This window comes from Agelaius tricolor, unplaced genomic scaffold (assembly GCF_023055355.1).
Source record: "Agelaius tricolor isolate 1412-34295 unplaced genomic scaffold, bAgeTri1.0.p SCAF_5, whole genome shotgun sequence".
Taxonomy (NCBI): Eukaryota; Metazoa; Chordata; class Aves; order Passeriformes; family Icteridae; genus Agelaius; species Agelaius tricolor.
In genome coordinates, this window is record NW_027269265.1 from 23,679,050 (window position 1) to 23,705,458 (window position 26,409).

The 26,409-nt window shown below is 53.0% G+C and overlaps 2 protein-coding genes across 4 annotated transcripts; one reads left to right on the forward strand and one right to left on the reverse strand.

The window, feature by feature from the left end:
• The first annotated feature begins 379 nt into the window (after positions 1 to 379).
• Positions 380 to 13,840, forward strand: SYNDIG1L (synapse differentiation inducing 1 like). 3 transcript variants are annotated; one of them, XM_071426821.1, is made up of 5 exons: positions 380 to 1,231; positions 5,945 to 6,014; positions 8,712 to 9,166; positions 10,393 to 10,530; positions 12,123 to 13,840. In XM_071426821.1, the coding sequence occupies exons 1-5, from the start codon at positions 1,115 to 1,117 to the stop codon at positions 12,279 to 12,281; spliced, it is 939 nt and encodes a 312-aa protein (XP_071282922.1). In that variant the 5' UTR covers positions 380 to 1,114; the 3' UTR covers positions 12,282 to 13,840. The 3 variants fall into 3 exon arrangements, 2 of the variants coding, with proteins under 2 accessions (XP_071282922.1, XP_071282923.1); XM_071426822.1 differs by lacking the exon at positions 5,945 to 6,014 and having other exon boundaries at positions 1,210 to 1,231; XR_011679169.1 differs by lacking the exons at positions 380 to 1,231; positions 8,712 to 9,166; positions 10,393 to 10,530; positions 12,123 to 13,840 and adding an exon at positions 6,839 to 8,703 and having other exon boundaries at positions 1,472 to 6,014.
• A 9,317-nt stretch (positions 13,841 to 23,157) lies between these two features.
• Positions 23,158 to 25,185, reverse strand: VRTN (vertebrae development associated). The gene has a single exon (XM_071428412.1). The coding sequence runs from the start codon at positions 25,183 to 25,185 to the stop codon at positions 23,158 to 23,160; it is 2,028 nt and encodes a 675-aa protein (XP_071284513.1).
• Positions 25,186 to 26,409: the final 1,224 nt, after the last annotated feature.

Sequence of the window (26,409 nt, forward strand, 5' to 3'; positions counted from 1 at the left end):
GAGGAAAATCAGCCATGAGCAAAATTACAATCTGCCAGCAAGAGCTTCTGTGCATCTTCCTGCAGCAGAGAGAATGTCTTGATAGTAAACACATCTTGAAGGACCTCTGTGAGCAGTCCAGTGGGATACTTGTCCCTCTGGGCACTCTGAGCAAGGAGCCTGATCTGGGGCAAGGGGCTGGGCTGCCTCTGTGCTGGAAGCATTGGAGCCCAGGTGTCAGTGAGTTTGGTTCTCAGTGCCTCTGCATACATGGATCTTTCTAAGTAGGTTTTCTACACTGAGGGCAGAATGCCAATGCCCCTCTCTCCAGAGAGCAGTCTTAGTGTAATTCCTTAGGGTGGTCCTGAGCTGAGGAAGAGAAGGTTGAATCCCAGACCCAGTCTGAGCTCATGTTTCTCCAGGACAGTGATTTAGATGCTGTAGCAGGCAGGGGAATTAGTCTCCTCTGACCCTCAGCTGGTATTTTTTGGCTCAGATGAGAAGTGAAAGCCCAACAGCCTCCAAAACTGTCTTCACTGAGTAATGCCTCAAAGGGCTGGGGATGCTGACAGTCCCAGCAGCGACCACATCTGGGAGTCATTGCCCTGACTTCCACTGCCTCCCAGCAACCCTGCTGGGTCCCCATACAGGAAAGTGAAGAAGCCTCTGGTGAGAGCAATGCATCAGCTTTGTTTGGTGTCATGTGCCCCTTTAAAGCCCCTCGCAGGGGCTTCTTGTTGAGGCTGCTGCAGGGCTGCTGTTTGTTTGAGTGCAAACCCATCGGGAGTGCTCTGAGGCCGAGGACTGTCCCACTGTGGATGTTGGAACCTTCAGAACTTGCCCATCCCTGATCCTGTCCTGGTCCACTTCCCTGGCCCAGTGATACCAGTCAGGTCACCCACTCTGCTGTGCCTCAGCTGGGCACCCCATGGCGACTCTGCTGCCCTCCAGCTCCGGACCAGCCGCAGGAGCAGCCCCCGACCCTGCCTGCTCTCCTCCCTGGTCCCAGGTACACAGAACAGCCTGCAGAACTTCCGACAGCCGCCTTATTAACTTGTTTGCGTCTCCTGCTTAAAAAAGGCCATGCCGAGAGAGTCCAAACCTGCTAATTTTACACCTAGCCACCCACACCACCATGTGCTTTATTTCCATCATCATCCATGCTTCCTTCTTCCCGCGTCGCCGGCCCGATGAGCCCTTCCCGTACCTCTGTTGCCCGAGGGGCACGGCGGGGCGCGTCCCGGCCGGCTGGGTGAGCTCCGGCCCCGGGCCGGCGCCGTGCCCTCACTAGACGAGCCAGCGCCAGCCGTGGGGTGCTGGGGCGCCGTAGCCTTCCCCAGAGATTTGGGCACACCGGCACCGGACCCAGGCTGTGCCCACAGCCGCCGGCCCGGCCGCGCTGCGCTGAGGGTCGGGAGCGGCCGGGGCGGTGCGGGATGTGCGGGACTGTGACCTCGGGGGGTGTGGGACTGTTGGGGCGGTGCGGGCCTGTTGGTGCGGGCGGTGCGGGCGGTGCGGGGCTGTTGGTGCGGCACGGTGCGGAGTGCGCGGGCTGTGCGGGCGGTGCGGGGCTGCGCTGTTGGTGCGGTGCTGTTGGTGCTGTGCTGTTGGTGCGGGGCTGTGCTGTTGGTGCGGTGCTGTTGGTGCGGTGCTGCTGGTGCGGTGCTGCTGGTGCGGTGCTGTTGGCGCGGGGCTGTTGGTGCGGGGCTGTGCTGTGCTGTTGGTGCGGTGCAGTTGGTGCTGTGCTGTTGGTGCGGGGCTGTGCAGTTGGTGCTGTGCTGTTGGTGCGGGGCTGTTGGTGCGGTGCTGTTGGTGCGGGGCTGTTGGTGCGGGGCTGTTGGTGCGGGGCTGTGCAGTTGGTGCTGTGCTGTTGGTGCGGGGCTGTTGGTGCGGTGCTGTTGGTGCGGGGCTGTTGGTGCGGGGCTGTTGGTGCGGTGCTGCTCGTGCGGTGCTGTTGGTGCGGGGCTGTTGGTGCGGTGCTGTTGGTGCGGGGCTGTTGGTGCGGGGCTGTGCAGTTGGTGCTGTGCTGTTGGTGCGGTGCTGTTGGTGCGGTGCTGTTGGTGCGGTGCTGTTGGTGCGGGGCTGCTGGTGCGGGGCGGTGCTGTTGGCGCGGTGGGCGCTGCGCGGCGCGCCGGGGACACCTGGTGGCCGTGGCCGCCTGGCGAGCGCCGGACGCGGCCGGGGCGGGGGACACGGCAGCCACGACCACGCTGGGGCGCCGCACAGCCTGCGTGTGTGCAGGCACGCCCGGGGTGAAGCCGGGTGTTGTGGGAATGCTGCCTGGAGGCGATGGAGTTTCCACTGCTCCCCTGTTGATGTGATGCGCACGGGCAGTGTGTCCGGATTGCTGGCACCGGAGCTGGGGACAGAGAGGGGTGGGAGCCCCAGATCTGGGGAGCCCCTGGAACGGCTTCTCCAAAACCAGTCCAGTTCTTCCCTGCCAGCCCCAGGGATGGATTTGCTGCTCCCTACCATCAGGAGCAGGACCTTAGTTCTGAGCATAGCTGGGTCAGAACACTGCTGCAGAGAAACGTTTTTATCAGAGACAATAAAGACCCAGTTTCCACCAGGAAATTGCCCAATTTGACTTGTGATCCTTGAAAAGCAGCCCATGGCATCCCAATTCTCAGAGCAATTTAGTCTCTGTTGGAGCCAGCAGCCCTTTGGTACTGGCTTTCCACCTGTCAGGAGATCAGAACAAGCATTTTATTCACTCCTTTCCAGCTCTATCAAACCAGCTGCATCAAAGGTGTGAATCAGATTCTCTACATCACAAATCCCTCAGCTATCCTCTCTCTAATCCAAGTCCAGGCTTTGTGTCACCTTCTTCCTTCCCTCCTGGTCCTCACCAGCTCTTTCCCCTCCATCAGCTTCATAGCCCTTTTCTTCTCCATGTTGGTGGCCAGGGTTCTTCTCTGCCTGGCTCAGATGTCACTTTGCTTCCCCTGCCCCACACTTCTCGCCCACCATTTCCCTTCCCACTGCTCTCCCTACTGTGCTCTTTTGTTTCTCCGGGTACCATCTCTGCCACCCCCATTGGGGCCATCATGTCTCGCCACCCTTCCCTCCTGCCCCACACTGAGATCTGCCTCCTCCACATCACCCCTCTGACCTTTCCAGCCCCCAGGCCACCTCACCTGATGCCACAGCAACCTTTCCCAGGAGGCTTTGTTACACCCCAGGGATGAGCAGCCCCTCAGTCTACATGCTTGTCCTGTGCCCAGGCCAGAAGCAGTGGTGTCAGACAAGCACCCATGGGAGTGCTTCAGTGTTGACTGGAGCCAAACTGCTTTCTGCAATCATGTCTGTGGGGCTGATGAAAGCACTTCCTTCTCCCCTTGAGCTGTGGTTCACCCTGCAGGGCTCAGGGCTGGGACATGCCAGGGGTCCATGCTGCTGCATGGGCTCCTATGGCTGAGAGGGGGCTTGGTCCACTCCTGCCAGACACATTGTCCATGAGCTCTCACAGCCATTCCTTCCCCCCCTTTCCAAAATGACAGCTTCCCAGGCAATGCTGTGCCTTTGCTTCTCAGCAGCTCTTGTGAGATGGTTTTCTCTTCAGCAGAATCACAAGCTCGGATGCCCTGAGGCAGAGGTACTGTGTCCTGACTGGACCTGGGCCTCTGCTTAGAAGATCCAAAGCACCTCCTGAGAGCTTCTAGGAAGGTCTGGGCCCAGGGACAGGTGTTCAAAAAATCTCCTCTACTTTCCTCTTCCATCAGGTGTGGGTCCACATCTGTCCTGGGGCTATGGCAGCTGTACCTGGCCATGGTGCTGCTTAACATCAGCTGGATCAGGAGCAGGCATTCACGCTGTCCCCTGCCCTCAGACCAGCCAGGGCATGGCAGTGCAGCAGGACACCAATGCCTGAGGGCACCGACCTCCCGTGGTGCTGTCCCGAAGGGGAAAGCCTTCAGCCAGGGTGGGCTAACCTTCTCTCTCTGGAGTCTGGGGACATGCACCACAGCCACAACCTGCTAATGAGCCCGGAAAGCAAGGCAGAGTGTTTGCTTGACAGGGCAATTAAATGATGATTGATTCCTGGAACAGCTACTTAATTCATCATTAGCTGGCTTATCATAGCCAGCATCTGTGCCAAGGGTCCCTCTGAGAACTGCCTCAGGGGATGTGGTGTGGAGGTGAGATCTGTGAAATACAAAGCTAAATTTGCTACCTCTTTATTTTCGTGCCTTATTTTGGCTCATTTTACCCAGCATTTGCCTTAAGAATCTGAGAGTACACAACACAGCTGTGCATTTCCCACTCTGCTGGGGGCTGCTGCAGCCAGGCTGGGGAGCGTGGGGGCCCGCTCAGCCAGCTGGTTACAGGAGCAGCCGTGCACAGGGGGAGGCAGTTCGGTGGGGAGCCAGCAGCTGTCAGGCAGCAGCAGAGCTGCAGCAATGGTTCAGCTCAACGAGGGCACCGCAGTCTGCCTCCTCCCAGGTGTGCCCAAGGTGTGTGTGTATGCTTGTGTGTGCATCCCCCCTGTGCACCCAGCAGCACATCTGTGTGTGTGCATCCTCCCTGTGCACCCTGCAGCACATCTGTGTGTGTGCATCCCCCCCGTGCACCCTGCAGCACATCTGTGTGTGTGCATCCTCCCTGTGCACTCTGCAGCACATCTGTGTGTGTGCATCCCCCCCGTGCACCCTGCAGCACATCTGTGTGTGTGCATCCTCCCCATGCACCCTGCAGCACATCTGTGTGTGTGTGCATCCCCCCTGTGCACCCTGCAGCACATCTGTGTGTGTGCATCCTCCCTGTGCACCCTGCAGCACATCTGTGTGTGTGCATCCTCCCCATGCACCCTGCAGCACATCTGTGTGTGTGCATCCCCCCCGTGCACCCTGCAGCACATCTGTGTGTGTGCATCCTCCCTGTGCACCCTGCAGCACATCTGTGTGTGTGCATCCCCCCCATGCACCCTGCAGCACATCTGTATGTGTGCATCCTCCCCATGCACCCAGCAGCACATCTGTGTGTGTGCATCCTCCCCGTGCACCCTGCAGCACATCTGTGTGTGTGCATCCTCCCTGTGCACCCTGCAGCACATCTGTGTGTGTGCATCCTCCCTGTGCACCCTGCAGCACATCTGTGTGTGTGCATCCTCCCCGTGCACCCTGCAGCACATCTGTGTGTGTGTGCATCCCCCCTGTGCACCCTGCAGCACATCTGTATCCCCCCCCATGCACCCAGCAGCACATCTGTGTGTGTGCATCCCCCCTGTGCACCCAGCACCATCTCACCTCCATTTCCTGCTGCCAGTACAGCCCAGACCACCCCCATGGGGCTGATGGATGCTATCCAGTCTTGCTGGCAATCAATGGCCACTCTTTGACAATTTTGTCTTTTACTGTGTTCTTGCTTTCATCTTCTGACTTCACTCCTCTTTCCCCAAGCTTGGTTATTAACAGGCTTTCTTTCTCACCAGGCTTATTTTATTACTAGGCTTCCTTTTTTAAGTCCCTATGTAGCTAAATTCCCTGTAGGATTCAGATAACCCAAGTGGGGTTTGGGGACAACTGCAGGGCTGGTCTGACTCTCTCCTTCCCAGCACATGTGCATGCAGGGCTGGGCCTCGCCCTCTCTGCCATTCCCTCTCTAATGTCATCTCTAGAGGCTTGATGGCCCTTGTCAGGACCTGCAAACCCAGACCATTCTGTACACAGCCTCTGTGTGATGTGCTGATCTTGGTGACTGAGGAGGGGGAAGCATCTCTAACCCCTCTGGGACTGGCATCCTTTCACACCTTCACCACTGTTGGAGAGGAAGGTTTCAGCCTGGCTGCTCTCCAGCAGGGCTGAGCACACTGCTGTTAGCATGTTGTGACACTGGCCCTCATTGTCCCCTCCCCACTGCTGACAAATGCCAGGACTGGGCACGAAGGCTGCAATTGGTGGTTCCCTTGCTTATTGATCAGAAGCACTGTGAGATTTTCTTCTGCCCTTTTCCCTTGTCCCTGCAGTCTCCCAGGGAGAGCATGAGCCCCAACTCCCAGGAGTGGAAGGCAGCAAGGAAAAGAAACTTTAGTACAGGTAAATCTTTTTTAATTCCGGAGGGTACAGGACTTGCACAGGCTAAATCGTTCTAGCTGTATCCCTGCCCTGTCCATGCTTTGTGCAGCAGCTCTAAGATCCTGGCTCTGCTCTAAGGACAGCTCCAGGACAATCTGAGGGACCAGAAAGGTTGGAGCTCACCCCACTTCCCTGGGATGAAGCCTCAGCCCTGCCCAGCTGACATTCACAGACTTCCTCATACTTGAGGAGTTTTTTCCTGTGATTTCTTTTGCTACCCACACTGTTACTTTTCCAAGGTATGTTCACCCTAGGACATTTGCTGCCTGCAAGCCCTTGCTGCCTCTTCCCCAGAGCCCAGGTCAGTCAGACATCTCCCACTAGCCCTTCTAGCATCCTTTGGGACTCAACAGAGTCCACGTCCAGCAGCAGTCCAGCTGCACAGATGCACTCCTCCCACACTGCTTCCCTGGCACTTCCCAAACTGCCTTTTAGGTTTCCAATTCCTTCCAGCTCCTTTCCCTTCTTTCCCCCTCCCACTCTCTGTTTCCCAGTGCTTGCTGCTGTGAACGTGTGGCTTTTCTGTGTGGCTCTGCTCCTTCTCCAGCCTGTTGCTGAGGACCCACATGAGAAGCACAGCAGGTTCCACACAGGCAGCACCTGCTGCCCAGGGCCAGCAGCCTGCCCGAGGTCCCTCTGCTGGTGTTGCTCAGCACATTTGGAACTGACTCCCTTCAGCAGTTCTCAGCAAGATCCCATTCCTTCCTACCCTAGCTTGCTGCCAGAATCATTTCTTGAAATAAGGCATGGACGCTGTACTAAAACTGTCAATTTTCTCTCGCTAGCACTGGGCTCCTGCTTTGGCCGCTGCTCTCAAATGACACTTGGTGACTCTCCTTACCGTTTTGTTAAAAATTAGGTTATTTTATTAGAAATCTAATTTGCATGTTAAGGTAAGCAAAGAAGAGGATTGTGGTTTCCTTGTCTGAAAACTGGGATGTAGCTTTGAGCTTCTCCGTGTCTGTGCAGAAAATAAAACCATCTTTGCTATAAATATGCATCTCCCTTAAATATTTTGAAAATACTTAATGGCCATCTGCTGCACGAGCCACTACCAGCTTTATAAGTAAGGTGGGAGACTGTGGAAGGCAGGGAATGGTTTTAGGAAGGGAGAAGTGAAGGGCATTCACCAAAATGCACAGTGTTTTAGCAGCACAACAGGGCTTTTGAACAGTTCCATTTTCCTGAGCAGATTTCCAAAATGTGATGACCACTGCCCAAACAAAGCCAATGGACAGGTCCATTTAAAACCATGCATGGCTCTCCATCTGCATGGTGTGGTAGAGTTTGGCCAAGGAAACAGGACCGCTTGGGCTTTTCAGTTTTTAAAGTCTTCAGTTGCTCTATTTATATTTCGCTCTTGAGATTTAAACCCAAGATGATGTGCTGTCTGTCAGAAAACCTAGTGCACCTCAGGGACTCTTACAGCAGGAGGAAGTGTGACCCTGCTGCACAGCATCCTGCAGAGGAGTCAGTGACCCAGGTCTCTAAGGAGAACAAGAACATTTGAGGTTGCAAGGCAATAAGGTGGCATGGTCGGGGAGCTGGGAAAATGCTAAAGAGACTGTAGAACCTGGGGCTCAGCGAGTGAAGAGGGCAAAGTAATTGTTTCTCTCTCCTGAGAATGCTGATATTTTACTGTACTTTTTCTTTGTTCCAAGATGGGTTGGGAAACCAAAATAGTAAATGCTCCTCTGAAGGAAAGGGGTGGAAATATTTCATCTGAAAAATTTTCATGGGAAAAAAAAATGAGAACAGTACAAGCCTTCAGTACTCTGAAATGGAGGAAGGGAGAGGGAGGTGAATTTCCCTGAGGAAGAAATCCATGTTGACATTTGTAGCTGAGGATCTCCTCTGGACTCAGCATTTTCTGAAGCTGCTGGCCCAGAGCCAAGGATGTCTGGCTGCTTCTGTACCCAGGGGTGGAGCTGGTTTAAACATCACTTTGATGTGATGGATCATTTACTCAAAACTTCATCATTTCAAAGGGATGACCGAACTGCATGGAGTCTCCCCTTTAATGTCCACATCTTTCTGTTCCTCCTCGCAGCTGGCTGAGCATCCAGCACTCCCACCCCAGCCTAAACACCACCTCCATGTCTTCACAGCAGCCCCCTGGCTTCCCTTGGTGGCTCACTGCACTCGCTTCAGCCCCAGTTCAGGCTTGGATGAGTCCTACAGAACTTCCCATGCACCTGAAAGCCAGTTGGGTGTATGTGTAATGTCCAGTGGGATATAATTCACCATGCAGCCCTCTACTTTGGGAAGCCAGGGAGGCTCCTTGAATGATTGTCAGTCTCTTATCTGCTTCTGTGCTGTCAGTCACAGCACACATTATGAACCAGCAGAAAAGATGCAGTAGGTCCTTTCCTGTCAGGCCGCACATGGCCAACTTAAGATGCATTATAGATACAGCAAGTCCTCATGCTAATCCAGCCTGAATCAGATAACCTTACTGCAGGGTTGCATCCTTATCTTGCAGCCACCTGAGGAGATAGCACAGCATTCAAGCTGTGCAGAGGTGGGGAGGGGTCTTGTTTTCTCCAGTATTGCCAATTTTTTCTGTTCCCACTAGCCTCTTGACATTGGCTGTGCTTTTGTGCTCCCTTGCCTTGCTGAAATAACAGCCTACTCTCTCCCACCCCTCTGCTCCTGCAGGATCTCCCCCCAGCACCGCCGGCAGCATGGAGAGCGTGCGTGAGCTCCAAAACCCACTCCTGGCCAAGCCCAATGGCCACCTGGGCAGCAGCTATTCTTACCACCAGCACCACAGCCAGGACTACCCCAGCCATCGCTGCCAAGGGAAACTGTATTCCTACATATTCCAAAACACTGGTGGTGCCAGGACTCACCAGCTGCTGGATGCCAGTTCCCTGCAGCTGGCTGTTGAGGCTTTGTACGGCCCCAGTTTCATCCTCGTGAAGGATGAGACTGCTCTCAAGGCCAAGGACAGCAAGATGGAAAGCTGCGAGACCACTTTTACAGAGAGCAAAGAGTCTTCATCTGAAGCTCCTGAAGGGCAAGAGGCACCAGGGTCCTGCCTGGTAGAGAGTGACATCCGTATCCAAACTGTTTCCTATGAGGTGGAGGAAGAGGAGCTCCAGGAGTATGAGGTGAGCTTGGACAGGTAGGATGGCACTAAACTCCTGTGGTCATTCTTTCTGGACATTGGTTCAAATTCTTGATAATTTATTCTCCCTTCTTTACCCAGAACTCCCCCCACAATCCTACCATCTCCTGCCTCACCAGCCTCCCTGTGCACCCAGTATTTCTTTTTCCTCCTTATAATTTCTGCTCCTTTTTCCTCACTGCTGACCTCAGAAGGAAGTCAGCTTCCTTAAGAGAAGCCTGGCTGCCTGCTGCTGGGAGCAAAAGGGATGTGGGTCTCTGCAGGACCCTTGGGAAATGGGAATGCTTTGAGAAGGGCAGCCAGCTGCTGCTGGGGCACTCGAGCTAAAGAGAAACAGCAATTCTTGCATAAGAGCAAAATTCACATGCATGATGGCAGCAGCTGAGAGAAAGCTTTATATATATATATATATATATAAAGACAGGATGAATCCTGCATGGGAAGAATGAGAGCTGACAAAGCAGCCTCCTTGCTGTGCTGAGCTTGAACAGTGGTGCCAAGGCTGGGAAACATCATCCAGGATCTTGAGAGGTGGGAGAGGGTCCCAGAGCCCACTGGAGCTGCTGCCTGATGACCCAGCACAGCTCTGCTTCTTTTGGTGTGGGTGACGCAGCCTGTTCAGACGGCAGCAGGGATGTCCCCACCTCTGTGTCCCTTCCCCACCAAGACACATCACCTACAGGGTGGTCTGAGGCTGGCCCAGCAGTGCCCAAAGGCAAGAGGGCTCCCCACAGCCACTGAGCAGTGACTCACTAAGGGAACAGGGAATGCTGCCCTGCAATGGAGGCTCCACTTCAAATGCTTTCCCTCACTTCCTAAATTAGTTTAGCAAGATATTGATCTCCTAGACTCTAATGGGGATAAGTCACTTTGTTTAAGTTTGTTTAAGCTGACAAACAGTCAGTTCTGCCAAAGCTGAAGATATTTCAGTTTAAGACTCTCTCTAATGCAGGGAAATCCCAGACCCCCAGCATTTGCTCTGGCAGGGAGCCGAGAATCCAATTTGCTGAGCTACGTTGTTCCTCATCAAACCATGCTGAAGAGTCTAAAATATTTCTGAAATTTACTCCTTGAATGTGCCAGTGGGAATTGTATGAGAACATGTGATGGGATCAGGAGAGAGTGGGAGCTGGGAGGCGAGGTGCTGAGATGCAGCCTGCAGAGTGGCATGGGCAGGTGGGCATGTGCTGAATCCATCTGGTTTTGCAGAGCGACTCCTCCAGTGACAGCGAAAGCGAGGATCACTTCCTGATGCTGCCCCCCCGGGACCACTTGGGCTTAGCCCTTTTCTCCATGCTGTGTTGCTTCTGGCCCCTGGGGATTGCTGCCTTCTACTTCTCCCAAGGGGTAAGGAATCCCTTTGCTTGCCTGCATGTGCCAAGTGTTACAGCAGGGGCCCTGAAAGCCTCCACAGCCCATGGAGGTGACCAGCACCTTTCTGAATCTGGGGCTCATCTCTGTGCCATGGCCATCACTCTGAGGGTTGACACAAAGGGTGCTCCTGGATGTCTCCACAATTGTTGTGGGGTTGGAACCCCTCCACTTCTGGTGTGGGTTACTGGAGGCCAGGCTTTTCCTTTGGGTTTTCTGGCTGTTATTTAGGGAACTGGGGCTCCTCCTGGCCCCTTGCCCAGCTTTTCACCCTCCAGCTAGGTTCAGGAAAATGGCATTTTCCCACCTGTCTCCCATCCTCCAGTAATGTGAAGGTTCTACACCATGACCCAGACTGAGGCAGCTCATGCCAGAGGAGCCAGGCTGCTCTGGAGGCTGGAGGCAAAGGGGAGCTTGGTGTCTGTATCACACCACAGCTCCTCTCTTGAGCTTGTTTCTGATGCACATTGGCTGACCAATGCCAGCAGAGGCTGGAGAGGCAATGGCCCTCAGGCTGCAGCAGCTCACAGGAACTGCTGTGTCCCTGAGGACTTAGCTTGGAGCCTGGGCTCACTTACACTGCTGTTGACCCAGAATAATTCATGCAGAGCCAGAGGATTTACTCCACATTTGCATAGATGCTGCTGTACCAAGAATAGATGGGAGGAGGCATTAAGAAGTTAAATCAAGAGGATAGGAACAGAGGTGGAAAAATATATTACATGAGTTTCTGGCACAGAGTTGGTGAGAGGCAGGGGAAGCATTAATTAATTAGGACCCCAAGGAGCAGTTGATTTCACATTTTCCACATAGTGCAAGATAGCACAGTGCACTCTCCACGTGGTGATGTAGGTGGGGCAGTTTAATTCCATTTTCTATACCTACCCCCTTTGCTCACTCACTGAGGCAAGGACCATATCGTTGTTTGCTGTCTTTGTACATTGAGTGCATTGACGCCCACCTGGAAACTTGAACTCAAGTAGTAGGTAACAAGAGCATATTGGGATATGCCCTGAGCACTCAGAGAAGCTGGAAGTTGCCATACTCTTCCAGAGAGATAAGGATCTGTCTCCACTGCTAGTTTCATCAGCCCTTCAGCAGCAAATAGGCTTCAGCTGAAAACCCCATGCAGGAAAAATCAGATGGCAGCAGAGCTGGACCAACAGACCATGCCATCAAGAGTCAGCTCCCTGAGCCTAGGCAGTTCTCATTAGAGCTCTGTATAGGGTGCACTGGTATCTGGTCAGTACCACACAGCCATCACGCCATGCACTGAGGTCTCACAAGAGTCCAGCCACCCTCTCACAGCTCTGGCTGTGTGCCCAGAGGGGTGCTCTCAGACAAGTAGCTGAAGCCCATGCTTCCCTTGGAGGCAAAATCCAGGGGAAATGTGTGCAGGTGGCACTGCTGTTCTGAGCCCTCCCAGACTGACAGACACCTTGCTGTCTGTTCCCAGCCTCCATGGGGTGCAGTGGCCCAAAGCACTGACTCAGAAATGAAACAACTGCATGCTGGTTAAAGGCCAGGTTGGTACAGCTGTGAGCAACAAGCCTTTCTTCTCCTTCCAGACCAGCAAGGCTGTCTCCAAAGGAGATTTTCACCTGGCCAGCTCAGCTTCCCGCCGAGCCCTGTTCCTTGCGGCGCTCTCCATCACCATTGGCACAGGAGTGTACATCGGGGTGGTGGTAGCGCTGATTGCTTATCTCTCCAAAGGGGGCCACGTGTAGCTGCCACCTGCATGTCACTGCCATCCCTGGCCACTGACCCTGCTGGGATTGAGCTTTCCTGCGGAGCACAGAGCACCGGGGCCTGCGAGGGCTGCTTGCACAGCAGGGCCCCAGCATGGATGTCCTGTGCAGGTTTCTTCCTCTTGCAGACAAACAGTGGACTCCTGTTCTCCCTGAGGTTGTGGCATGTGACCGTCTAACAACAGGGAATTGAGCACCAGCCCGGCTGCTGGGACAAGGAGGAGCACATTTGCCTGGTGGAAGATGTGCAGGAGAGAAACCACACGCTGCTGCTGGGCTGGTGCAACCACCCCAGTCGGGGGCTACAGCTTCCCTTCTCTGCCCCGCAGCTGGGAGATCCATCCCTTGCCCAGGCTTGGCCCATGAAGGGTACGCACAGGGAGAAGAGGGGTTATGGTGCCAGGGAATGACTGCTGCTTCTTCTGGGAGGCCAGAGTCCTGGTGGGGTCTCCAGACATCTGTGATGGGGACAGCATTCCCACTTCAGTGCCATGGGGTGGCCTGACGCCTCAGCTGCAGTGAAGTAGGAGGACAGAGCATGGACAAGACCGACAGGCATGCTCTCTGCATCCCTCTGCAGACAGGCCCCTGATCCACAGGAGAACATCCCAAGGAGGAAGGCAGGCTGGTGGTTGCACACCATCTCTCCTATTGTTGGCACAAGCTGGTAGAGACAGCAAGGTTTTCTCTGTGTTAACAGTGACTGCCATGATGATCCCAAGTCAGAGCCCTCATAAGGTTGCCATCCCAGAGTGCTGGGCCCTCAAAAGTTTTGTAATGGAAATCTCTACCTAAGAAGTGTCCTGGGAGGTGTGCTGGCCTTGAAGAATTCCACTCCTTGTGCTAGGTCAGGGCCCTGCACACAAAGAGGGATGGGAAGAAAAGGCTGACAAAACCTGCAGAATCTGGGGTGGGAGTGCTGTTTGTTAGGGGACAAGATCCAGAGAAGGAGGAGACGTGGAAGGAGCCTGAGACACAGGGTGACCTCAACACACTCCTTCCCATGCCTTGGAGAGAGGTATCTCCATCCATCCAAAAGCCTCTGGTAACAAGGAAATACCAAGCACCCCCTGCCATACATCTTACTTTTGCTTATTTGTATATTGTCAGCAACACATTAAATGCTTCAGAAGTGGGTATGAAGGCGGTGGTTGCCCCAAAGGGCTGGAGTTAAGAAGCCATGCCTCACCCCCACTCTCCAGCATCCACCTTTGACCGCCCTCCTCTCTCTGGCTCTCCTGTTGCCTCTTTTCCCCATGTGCAGGAGACTGCAGGCAGACTCTGGGCATCCCTCACTCCCTTCCCAGAGTTTCTGGGCAGGCTGCAGCCAGCTTTGCAAGAGATGCAGCATGTTCCTCCAGCTGGGTGCCATTCAAATGTACATTTCATCCTAAAGAAGCATGTTAATGTCTGAGATTGCCATTGTACTTGAGCCATAAAAGAGAGAAGTGCATCAGAGACCTGTACAGAAGTTGGTCTGAAAGTTCCCATTATGTTTTTTAACATGGAAGAACTAATAAAAAAGCAGGAGAAAAGACTCTGTTTGTAATAATGTGGAGCTGGCTATCAAAGAGGCGAGCTTCACAAGAGTCCCACACTCACTTAAACCTGGAGGTGTTTATGCTGTTCCTGAAGGATGTTATAATCTATCTGGTGTCTGGGTATCTTGGAGGGAGGTGTATTTCAGTGTAGATCACAGTGGACAAAGACTACCAAGAACAGGATGGTGGTGTAGGCTTTTTTCCCACCCTGTGTAGTTGGACAAGAATTAGGGACAGGAGCATCTGTGTGTATTAGAAGCATAAAATCTGCTTGAAGAGGGACAGAAAAATACAAACATCAGGAGGAAATAAGCAGATCTTGCTTCTGATGGCAGACAGAGAGGCAGAATTTGCAGGGAAGGGCTGGCATGTCCAAAAGAGATGAGGTGGTGTTAGAGAAGAGTAATAAGGGGGAGACTCACCTGGCACCCATGTGATGGTTTTCATTCCCCTCTACTGCATGTGTTCAGCCTTCCTGGATGTCCATCCCTCCAAATAACCAAGCAAGAGCATTATTTCAGGAGAGGGGATGTCTGTGGGTGCATCTGCAGCAGGGGTGACCAGCCCTACCACCCCAGCTCAGTGCTGTCCCAGCTAAAGCCCTCCTCATCTCTCCCCTTCAAGTACCCCAGAATCAGCAGGGGTGGGGGGGTCCCTGCTGATTCTGGTTGAGACAAAATTATTTGGGCTGCCAGACCAGAATCTACAATAAGATACAGCATTTGCTTCTAAATTTGTAATTCTTCCAGCTGGTTCCCTCCAGGGGCTTCTAAGGGTGGGGGGTCCAGCAGTCTTCAGCCCACTTCCCATGGGCAGCCCATGCCTCTGAACCCCAAACTGCTTCTTTGTCTTTTTTTAATTGGAGCTGCATGGGGAAGGAGCAGGCTAAAGGGCCAACAGAATTAGAGTCTTTTCCACTAATAGCCTGAATCCCTGATGAACTTGTCAAAGCGGGGGAGAAGGGGCTGTGCCAGAGCATCCCTAAGGGGGGAATTATGCAAATGCAGAAATTAGTTGGAAACAGCCTGAAGGGAAACATGTGGAAATTTAAATCCAAGGAAGAGCATGATCACTGCTGAATAACTTATAGACTCACAGCATCTGCTGTAGCTGCCTAAGCAGAAGGGAAAGAAGCAAAAAGGCAACAAGACACAGCAGTCAGGGAAGGTTCAAGCTCCAGAAATTTGATTGAGCTTAAAAAAAAAAAAAAGTTAAATTAAACTACCAGTAGGTGTGGAAAAAGTGACTCTTCATCCCCTTTCTCCTGTCCTCCCAGAGAAGGGGTCCCTCTCCCAACCAGGACCCTCAGCTCAGCAGCAGAGCTCTGTAATGGTGCAGATCCCACAGGGGATACTCAGAAATTTGGGGAGAAGGAGGAATAGCCTCAAGTTCTGGCCTGGCAACATTCTAGCTCAGAAAGAAGGAATGGAGGGAGCCTGGCAGGTCACTGCTGTGGGAGGTGATGCGAAGGGCAGACAGTGCAAAGATGATCTTGGTGTAGAGGGGCGGTGGCAAAGTGAGATCTCTGGTGACCGATGAGGGAGACTTTGGGGTCTCTGAGATGGGGATGGGAGAGAGTTGGTAAAACAGTGATATCCTATAACCACAACCTGCTGTCCTTCTCTGCATCCCAGAGCTTTCTAAAAAATAATCACAAGTGGTACTGAAGAGTTCCATGACACAGCAGAACAACTCCCTCTTCTCCATTCATGATTGGGACATCTGTTTGTAACCAAGTTCCCCACCAGATGACTGCAGGTGCCTGTCCCTGTGAACACAGGTACTGACTGGCACCCTCAGCACAGGTCTTTCAGCCCCCTGGCCTCAGCAACCCTGTACCATCACCCTCCTCCCCACTGCTCCCCAAATGCCCATGTCCTGGCTCAGTTTCCCCACCAGTACTACCAGCCTTCATCCTAAGCCAGTGACACTGAGTGACAGACATGGACAGTCACCAGAAAGCCCCTTCCCTGCCCCCTTCCCCAAATCTGTGCACAAACACCCCTCTCTCATTTCACTCTGTGGCCTTTGGGTTGACAGAAGTGCCATGACCAGGTGTCCCAGATGTCCTCCTTGCTGTGAGGACAAGAACTTGGGGGCCAAGCCAGCCCCACTCCCTGGACTGGTTGAACATCCCCTCCATCCCTCCCCTGCCTTGGAGATGCTCCTTGCTCAGCCAGGAGCTCAGAGTAGCACTGTCTCAGGTGTATTGGGACTTGGTTTCTTTTCACAGCAGTGGAAAACACATTGTCTTCTAGCTTGAGCTCCTTCTGTAACCTCCACAGCATCAAGGTGAGCACTTCCTGTGGGCCTTTCTCTTCAGAAGCAGCTAAGGAGAGTGTGGATGAAGGGTGGGGGTGGCCTTTGAATCCTACCTCCTTCTGGGGTGCAGCCAGGAAGAAAGCTGCTGAGGAAAGAAGCCCCAGCTCCTCAGCACAGATCTGAGTGATCAATACATCTGAGCTGTCACCTGCTCTGCTGCCACTGCTCACCCCTGGCAAGTGCTGTGGTGTGCCAAATCAGTCTCACTGGCTACAAACAGGAGCTGGGGAGTACTGATGGGGGATGCTGGGATGGGGCCATGCTGGATCTCACTCCTCCTCCCACAGGTGAGAGGATGGCAAAGGGGAAAAAATGTGGTGTGGTTTGTAGGGGACTCAGAACCCTGTGGGACACTGTCCCCAGCCAATGGGATCCACTAGGACAATGGTCCTCCCACACACTCCCAGCCAACCTGCCCCTGCCTGGGGTCAGCCCCAAGGTGGGTGATGTGGAAACTACCAGAGCAGGATATGGGGTGTCCTTCCTGCTGCACTCCCAGCACCCTCACTCCCTGGGAGGACAAAGCCCCTTGCAGAGGCAAAGCCACCATCTGCTCTTTCAACAGCACCCATCAGGGGGGTGGGATTGCAACCATGCTGGTGAAATTAGCTGGAAACAGCCTGAAGGGAAACATGGTGGCATGGTGGAGCAGAAATGCCTTTATTTCACCCCCATCTCTCATCTGGAGGATGGTGAGAAAAGAGACATGGGGAAATAAAAGCAGGGTGAGTCCTTAGGCTCACTTAATATCATAGTGAGTGTTTTCCCTTCACAGTAATCGAGTAAGGAAATAGCTAATTATCTGAGACAGTGCAAATTTTTATTTCTGTCAAAAAAAAAAAACCTTTAAAAATCATGTAGCAGTGCATCTCTTCACTAGTTTATCTTTTCCTCCTTGCTTCCCAAAACCAGCCTGCAGTGGAGAGAACATGGGGAGGCACAGCCTGTGGCAATGCCATCTCTCCTGAGGCTGGTGAGAGAGGATTTTTGCAGAGAGAAGCCAATTAAGAGCTATTGCTCAGGCAGGCATCAGCTGCTGGGAAATCAGGAGCTTCATTACCTCTGTTCTCACCACACACGCAGGCACCAGCTCACTCTTGCACTGACTCTGGCAGCCACACATGCCAGAACACACTGCTGGGGTCAAGCTGTCCCCATGGGGCAAGAGGACAAGTGCTGTCAAGAGGAGACAGAGCACGAGGTGGGGACCCCTTGCTGAGGCCAAGGCATGGTGTCCATGGTCACTGGTGAGTGACAGGGCTTGCTGTGATGTCTCTGGGGGGGCTTGGTCAGTGAGGGTGATGCAGGAGGGTGTTGGCACCACCCTCCACTGCTCAGCTATCCCTTGTGGTGCCAAGGGACTGTACCCAATGCAGCCCCCTCTCCACTGCTCCACTCCATGTCCTGGTGGTGTCCAGGCACAGGGACATTTGGGGACCAGGTCTGCAGGTGGGCTGCTCGTCTGAGCTGACCCTGGTTTTGCTCTAGTTGATGTCTGGGCTGGATCTCAGAAGCAAGGAAGGTCTTTGCAGATGGACCACAAATGCCCTTTAGCAGGTGTATGTTGAAGATGCAATTTAAATATTCTCATTGATGGTACTTCAGAAGATTTGAAGACTCAAGACTAACAGGTGTCAGAAGCACCCAGCTTAGGAGTTCCTGGGCCAGATAGAGCCTGTGTCTCCCTACCCAAAATCAGCAGGATCTCCCCTGAGCAGAAAAGCTAGTGCTGCCCCTCCAGCTATGACAGAGAGTGGGATGGGGATGAGATGGGGGCAGTGGTGGAAGAGCCTCTCTTCTCCCCCCACCCTGCCCCACTCCTGCCCATTTCTGCTCAGGAGCTTTTCTGGCTGCAGGGCTGTGCGCAACTTGGTCCCATCCTCTGAAGGCTTCCCAGCAGAAATGCCCCTGCTCTGCAATTGCTCCATCTACTTTTGGAGACACAATGCTTAACCAGTTTTTAATCCTTGCAGTATTTGCTGACTTAATTTTTAAATAAATCTAAAATGTCAGGCAGGATCAATCCCAGTTTCTCACAGAGGTCAGAGTGCAGACAGAGTGCTGCCTGCTCCTGGCACAGGGAGCTGAGGGACAGCCCAGTGGGCAAGGGGCCCTTCCAGCCACCCAGGCAGGCTCCCTGCCCAGACTCACCCAGTTATGGAAGTGCCTTGAAGATATAACTTTATTCTCAAGCACCTGAGTTTGGCAGGAGTGTGTGTCCATCCTGCCACAGCTCTCCTACCTTTCCCAGCACTCCAGTTACTGAAGTGATGGAAAAGGGATGGGGAGATCAGTAAAGGAAGATGCCAGGGGAGTAGAAATGAAATTAAAATATAAGTGCAGTATCTGCTGAAATGCCATCCTCAAAATAGTATAGGAAAGTCTAGGCATAGGCACCAAACTCTTGACACTATTAGGCTAGAAAAAGGAAAGTTTGATTCCTAAAGTGCTTTCATACCTGAGTACTTTCTCCAAAACTGCAGTATTTTCCAGATATTGACTGTGCTAAAATAACCTTACACATCAGCTTGTTTTCTAGAAGAGGAAAGGCTGGAACACTGCATCTGGAACTTGGCCAAACTGCTGGGATGGAACCACACCAAGAGTTGTCAGGTGGGGGCTGGTCCAAGAAAGCTAAGATAGGTATTAATGGGCTGTTGATATTTTAGAAGATCAGTTGGGCTGGAGGGCAAGATCCTTGAGGATCTATATGAGGACTGATCTTCCATATTTTCAATAGCAAGCTGGCATAGGAAAAAGTGTCATTTGCTACATACCTTAGTGTCATTTGCTAAGAAGACAAATTAGGAGGGTTTTGAAATGCAGAAGAAGAGTAGAGAAACGGGGCTACCTTGAAGGCAGGAGTGGTAGATATGGGATGAAACGCAGGAAACGCAATGAGGTGTTGCCAGCAGGAATTGCTGCAGCAGGCAGGGAGGTCCTCAGCTGGCAGCAACCAGGGAAAGGCCTGAGCCATTGCTCTAACATGCAAAAGGCAGATCTGATGTTTGGGTAATTGGTTCAGTAAAAAAATATTCATGAAGCATAATGGCAGGGCAGTGATGGGCCACAGCTGGACTCCAGAAGACATTTTCAGCCACAGCACATGAGATGAATTTTAATGGCAAGGAGGCAGAGCAGGTGGTAGAGGAACAGGGAACAGTGACAGTGGCTGGCATAACCTGCTGGGACAGAGGCAAATGGTTCCCCACAAATACCCCTGGGGCACAGGAGGAAAAAGATTCTGTTTGAACAACTGAATTGGCTTGGCAGCACTAGTTGCCTGTAGTCAAGACCTATGGAGGGAATTATGCAGGGGACTGATAAAAAGATCCCTTTTTTTCTTCTCATTTTTTTCCCCTCCCCATACAGATAGTCTTGATAATGAATTGCTGCTGTGCTTGTCAGCACGTGAGCAGTTTTGAATGGTTGCTCTGGCTTCTCTGTCTTCCTGCTGCTACTTCTCTACTCTGATGATCCCAGGGAAGCACAGGAGCTATCCTGTGAAATGCAGCCCTTTTGCCACCTTGATGTGCTTTTAAGACCAACCCTATTGCTCTTCACACCAACAAACAAGCTGCCTGTACAAAATCTGGAGGTAAAGCCATGCTTGAGCTAACATATATCAGCTAAATGTCCCAAAGTTTTGCTTGGGCATAATCAACTACTCAGCACCTGGGCAGGCTCTGCTGCACTGCACTGCCCACCTTCAACACCCCTCCCAGGGACGCAAATGAGATGCCTTGGTGGCAGGGCAGAGGGGAGCCCTAAATTACAGGTAAGCTAAAGGCTGGTCCCTATGTGCTTTTACAGCCCCCCAGCTTCTGCTTTTCAGACACCTTTTAATTTGCGTCTTTTCTGGGGTCAGTATTTATAAGCACCTGTCTGTGAAAGAGTTCAGGTGACACCTGAGCTAAAGCTCACTGCCCAGGCGCAAAGGGGCATTCATCACCCAGTGCCTGGCACTGTGATGTGGAGCAGCAGAGCCTGCCTCAAACTCACCTCCCAGCACCAGCCCAGTGTGATAGCAGCATGACATTTACCAATCAAGTGCTACAATTTCCCCCCATTTAAACTGTGCTCAGCCACAAATGACATCAATAATGAACAAGCACTCACCATTTAGGTGCTGCCAGCTGGCAGTGATCCAACATGGCCTGCTGCCATCAAGGCACAGGGAGGGAAATTAGTATTATTCTCCTCACCATGCCCCACCCAGGCATCCAGCTAAGGGCAAGGAAAATATTACACCTAGATCTTTTCATCAGGGCTTCTAAAAATTGTCTTGCAAAGGGTAGTGGAGCCCAGTACCCAGAGGAGGTTCATCCTGCAACTGGCCAGGTGTGATGCATGCAGCATTCCCAGTTCAGGGAGAGTTGGGTGATATGAAGCAGAAGCCATTCCTTCACTCTGCAGAGCACTGGGCACACCACAAAGGCTCCCCCAGGCTCTCCTGATGCCCACCTGCCCCCAGCAGCACCTGACCACCACCCCTTGTGCTGTGCCATGCTGACGGATGCCCCAGCCCTGCTGTCAGGCACAGGCTGCCCCAGGCTCATGGCCATCCAAATAGGCCCCATGTTAGCACCAGCCACCATCAGAAAACCCACCCTTCCTGCTGCTTCCCTTGGCCCAGGCATGGCAGAGAACACTTTGGGGGGGTCTTCCATCCATTTTCACAGCTGCTGCCACAACCACCACTGCTGCTGAAAGCAGCTATCTCCAACCTCCAGCAGTTTGGAGACATAGGTAATCTTTCTGCAGTAATTACCAGCTCACTCCCTTAGAGGAGTTCATGGATGAGTCCTCCCTGGCAGCTAATTACTTCAATTACTTCCTGACACAGAGCCCAGGGCTCTCTGCAGCAGCACACAGCACTGCTTGGCAGCTCCCTGCTCCTTATGTGCCTCCCTTCCCAAAACAGCAAGTGCCACAGAACCCCTCCTCTGGGACCACAGAGGACATGCTGGACTGGATGGGCAGTGGTGAGATCCCACCATCACCAAGGACAAGGAGCTAAAAGGTTTCTTAGACATGCCCCAGGTCCTGGTTCAACACAGCTGCCCCACCACAGGACAAGCCTGAGCACCCCCTTCTCCTGCCAGGCTGCTGCAGAAGAAAGCTCAGCAACACTTTCTAGCACAGGGCTCCTCTGCCTGAAAGGCTCACAAGGAGTGAAGCCAGACTACATCAGGAACAGGAACAAGCTGCAACCAGTGACAGGTTTCAGACACCTTAAGGAAAAACAAGTTATTTGTGAGCAGTTTTGGGAGGAGGTGGGGCAGAGCAGGGGGAAGGATTTGGGAGACACACCACGTGTGTTATGGCATCTCCCCTTAACATGGTCACCAAAGCTCCTAATGCCCTCTCAAAGGCCTGAGAGTAAGACAAGAGTCAGTCCTGCTGACGCAGCTTCAGGAGCTGACCTTGTAAATGCAGAGCTTGGGAAGCTCTCCCCACACATCTGTAGGTTGCTCTGAGTTCTGACAGCTTCCTGGGAAGCAAGACCAGGTACTGCAGTTGTCACCACAGCAGTGGTGACAGCCAATGGTACCAGCCAGCCCTAGACATCCTACAGCTTAGTCCTGCACAGCCATGCTGACAGACAGCACAGGAGAACTCACACACTAAGGGGATGAGGGTTTTTGGAGTCAGGCAGAGACCTCCTCAGCCCTACTGATGCTCACAGGGCAGAGGTACAAGCAGGTGGTTTCAGCCTCCCAGTACACCACCACCACTTCAGGGCAGGACCACCAACATCTCAGACATTGTCCATGCATCCCTGCCGTCACACACGGCTGGGCACATTGGTTTATCTCCAGCCTTGCATCTGATCTGGAAAGCAAGCCTTAGGCTCTTACCAGGGAAAGCACAGCTCCAGCCAGGCCTCTAGAGAGGCGACATCAAGCAGCGGACACTCCCCACCAGGAACCAGAAGAGGACCTTCTCAGGAGCAGGGATTGAGGTGTGCACAGTCTGTCCCTGCCCATTCAACAGTTCTAGAAAGCAGAGGGAGGGGGAAAAAAAGCCTTGCCCAGAAATCATGCAGTGAGAGTGAGAAACCACACAGGACTAGGAGCGGAAGAGTCTTTATTGCTTTGGTTTCTTACAAGTGAGAAATACGCATCCATGTTGCTTGCAGCACAGCACAGGGGATGCAGGGACACTGGGCACACAAGTTGCAGTCTCTCCACATTCTCCTAGACTTCAGGGAAGAGAGACCCTAGAAAAGTAGGGTAGCTGCCAGCTGAGAGAATAAAGGTTTGTGTGAAATGTTATTGCTACAAGACCTGAAAGGTCAGGGACAGCTTCTGCAGAGCCTGCAGAAGACACTGACTCCTAGCTTAGCATTCCCAGCATACAGATTACAGTGAGGACACAAACAAGTCCCCTCATCTACCAGTCTCTGCTCCATCTAGGAAAGATCAGGGCAGCCAGAGGCAGGTATTAAAAGCAAGAGCTTCACTCATCCCAAGTGAAGCTTTTATTCTCCTTAGCTGGGAAAAGCGCAAAGATGCTTCTTACATAAAGCTGAGCACTCCCCAAACCTCTCCTCACCTACAGCTGAGCAAGTACTACTCTGCTCACTGATGAGATGCTAGGCACCTCCATGCTCATCCTGAACATCCACATTACTCATTCAAGCAACCACCTGGGGCAGAGAGACTTTCACATCCTCCATCTCATGAGGCCCAGCAGCATCCCATGACACTGGCACAGTATTACTTCCCTTGCTCATCCTCTGAGCACCAAGAAAGGAAAATTACCTGGCCCCTCTCCCTTGGGATACTCAATGCCTTTTCCTTCCACTCCTCCAGCCTCTGGTAATAGGCACTATAAGGATGCTCCCATACCTGATTGAACCAAACAAAAAAGAAAGCCAGAGACTAGGAACAAAACAAAACCAAACCAGAACAAAAATTAGCGAGGCCCCAACCTGGGCACTGCACCAGAGAGCCAAAGGGCACACCAGCAGAGGAGCTGTGGCCAGCTCAGGCATCCACCAATGTCAGCCCATCGTGCAGGGCACGCTTCCACATGTAATAGGTGGAGCGGGCCGTGAGTGGGAAGCGGGCACTGAACTCCTTGTAGGTTGGGAAGGTCTTCGACTCAAAGCGCTGCTGCAGGAACAGCTTGGCCTGTGCCTTGAACTGGGCAGTGGCAATGACATCCATCACAAACATCCGGCTGCTGGCTCTCTCCGACACGGCATAGCCCGAAATGCTGGTGTTGCACGGCACGGCAGGCACCGGCTTATCTATGTGCTTGGTGGCTACTTCCACATGGCACTGAGGTTTGAGGCCTGGCTCTGCTCTTGGAGGTGCCAGGGAAGACATACGGTTCAATGGCAGGCTGGAGCTGCTCCAGGGCAGGCGACGCTGCCAAATGGTTTGGCCACTGCCCTTCCAAAACCAATAGGCTGTGGAGGAGAGAGATGGATAGCGCAGGCGGTACTTGCAGAATGGCAGCTGCCATTGCTGGACCTGCCTCCTGGCCACGTCTCGCAGCTGCTTTCTCCAGCACAGAGAAGGATGGAGCTGCAGCAGACTCCTGGATGCTGGCCGGTCTCCATTCCGTCTCTTCCTAACAGGCACACTGTTTGGCTTCAACTGCAGGAATGGCTTTCCTATAGCTAGAGTTTTCTGGTTATCCAAGGGTGCCTGGGGGTGTTTGAAGTTGGGGTTCTCCTTGATTGCTTTTCTTCGCCAGTTATAGTAAGTGGACCTGGAGATGCCTGGGAAGCTGCGTTTGAAGCATCTGTAAGGCACCAGAGTGTTCATGGAAATGCATTTCTCCAGGTAGGATTTGGCTCCTTGCATAAAGATTCCTGCTTGAATGGGATCTGGGGAAGTACTTGAGGATTTTAAGCTCCCCTGTGGATTTCTTGGCTCATTCACATCAGCCTTTTTTGGGACAACGCTGTGAAGTTCCTGCAACCTGTGGGCCTCAGACAGAGCAGAGGTATCACCATTGACCATGCTCTGCATCTCATGCTTCCAGGCATAGTACGTGGATCGGGAGATTTCTGGAAACATTTGTCGGAAGTGCTGGAGAGGGATTACATTGCCCTCCTGAAAGCAGGACTGGAGGAAGTGTTTAGCTGCAAACCTGGCAGCCGCTTTCTGCCGGTGCTCCCGAGACTGGCGCTTCCAGCGGTAGAAGGTGCTCTTGGTAATGCTGTAGCGGTCACGCAGGTTGGAGTAGGTCAGCTGGGGGTCACTGTTCAGCAGCTCAAGGGTCTTCATGGGCTGGACAGGAGGCTCTGGTGAAGGTATTGTGGGTTCCAGCTCCTCCAGGCCAACCACAGCCACAAAATACTGCGCTTTGAAGACCTGCCGGGAGAGCTGCTGCCCCGACCACATGATGTGTAGCGTGGAGGTTCGTGGGCCACACTTCCTGGGCCGGATCAGCCGGTTAAAATAGGGTCGGATCTTCAAGTTGCTCATGGGATAGATGGAGTAGATGTTACACTGCAGTACTGAGGCAAGAGCATAGACATGCCACATGTTGGCAAAGGTGCCAGGAAAACAGGTAGCTTTGATATCAGCATCAAAGATGGCTTCCAGGATAGCCATGGGGAGGCTGGTCATCTCCGGGGTCTCCTCAGTGCAGAGGGAGTAGCGGGCAGCCTGCAGCATGACTTTGGAATCAATCATGCCATTCAAGTAGTATTGTTTGTGCAGCAGCATCTCCACCACAGTTCGCACCTGCAGCTCCAGGCTGAGGCTGGGATTGCCCCAGAGCAGCACACTAGCAGCCTCAAAGAGGCGGTTTCCCTCACCCTTGCAAACAAGAGGCAGCATGTTACTTGGGGCATCCTCAGGATAGAGGCTCCTGGCTACCCGGTCAACCTCCAGCTCCTCTTGGAACTGACTTCCACAATAACCAGGCAGGGAGAAGGATGACAAGGTCCTCTCTGCCTCCAGTGCAGCACTGGTGAGGCCCTCCAGACCAAAGCATTCGGTGGCTTCCTGTAGCTCCTGCAGCACAGACTGCACCAGCTGGTGCCTCTGGATCATCCTGAAGGATGGCAAAAATAAAGAAGTCACTGGAGATGAAAACATTGCACACTCCAGACTGGCAGTGACCCGGCCTCCAAGTCCAGCTCCTGCCCAAAGGACAGGATGGGGAAAAAAGGTAGAGGAAAGGCCACCGTGCACATTCCAAGGACAAAGGAGGAAGCCCCAGTCCTCACCAGGCAGACCCAGGAGTGGAACAGCTCAGCTTGCTCACCAGTGACCTCCTGTGGGCAACACATATGGCACACAGCCTCCACTTGCCTAAGCGAAACTAAGGATTGACTACACCCATGAGGTGGGAAGCCAGGTCACCTCCTACCACTGCATACCTGGTTTTGGCCTGGCATCACCCCTACACCCACCTCTCCCTCTAGTGGTTCCATCATTTCCAGTTTACTACTCCCCTACGAGCACCCAGAGAGAAGCTTCCCTCAAAGGGAAAACATTTGCCATCGCTGCAGGAAAGGACCTGTGACAGAACCACCCTGCATGGGGCCATGGGTGCACCTGGCTCAAGCTCAACAGAAGATGGGCAAGGAGCTTGCCTTCTCCCTCAGAGCAGGGCATTGCAGCTGCACCCATTGCATGCACCAAAAACTGCCACAGAACCTCGGATGGAAGTGACAGAGCCAAAGCCATGGCTACACTACCTGAGCCGACACTAGATGTCACTTGCTGCTCACCGACGCACACCACCAGCTAAGGAGAAGGCACGAAAGGAGGGCTTCTCTTGGATGAGCTACCAGGCAGGAGGCAACCCAAAAGTACAGGCAGAGTGCAAGCACTGAGTGGGTACTACAGAGTCTTTATGGAGCACTCCTCCCTACCCGAGCTGGTCCCAGTCCTGTCCTACCTCCCTCTGCATGCCAGAGGGAGGAATAGAATGGAATACATGGAACTCATGGAATACCAAGGATCAAAGCTTTGTATTTCTACTGGATTCCACATAGGAATCCAAAAGCTTTGTTCAGCTTGTGGAATCCAGTAGTGTCCCCCCCACTCCAGGGGCTTTTCATGATAGCTGCACAGCTCTTAGCTCCGGCTTCATCAGTGCAGCCCTCTTCAGCATCCTTTCACAGTCAGACAGCTCAGGCCTCTCCCCAGGCAGCCTACTCTCCCCCTTTTGGGCCAGTTTTCTCCCAGGGACCACAACACTTCACTCAAGAAGCCAAATCTCCATATTCTCCTAATCTTCATTCTTATATAACACCTACTATGTACAGC

Bases quoted from the DNA above. Each gene is read 5' to 3' on its own strand.
- SYNDIG1L (XM_071426821.1), top strand. From the start codon at position 1,115: ATGTGCTTTATTTCCATCATCATCCATGCTTCCTTCTTCCCGCGTCGC. The intron at 1,232-5,944 runs GTGAGCTCCGGC...TTGTCCCTGCAG, and splicing joins GGCGCGTCCCGGCCGGCTGG to TCTCCCAGGGAGAGCATGAG. The intron at 6,015-8,711 runs GTAAATCTTTTT...CTGCTCCTGCAG, and splicing joins GAAAAGAAACTTTAGTACAG to GATCTCCCCCCAGCACCGCC.
- VRTN (XM_071428412.1), bottom strand. From the start codon at position 25,185: ATGATCCAGAGGCACCAGCTGGTGCAGTCTGTGCTGCAGGAGCTACAG.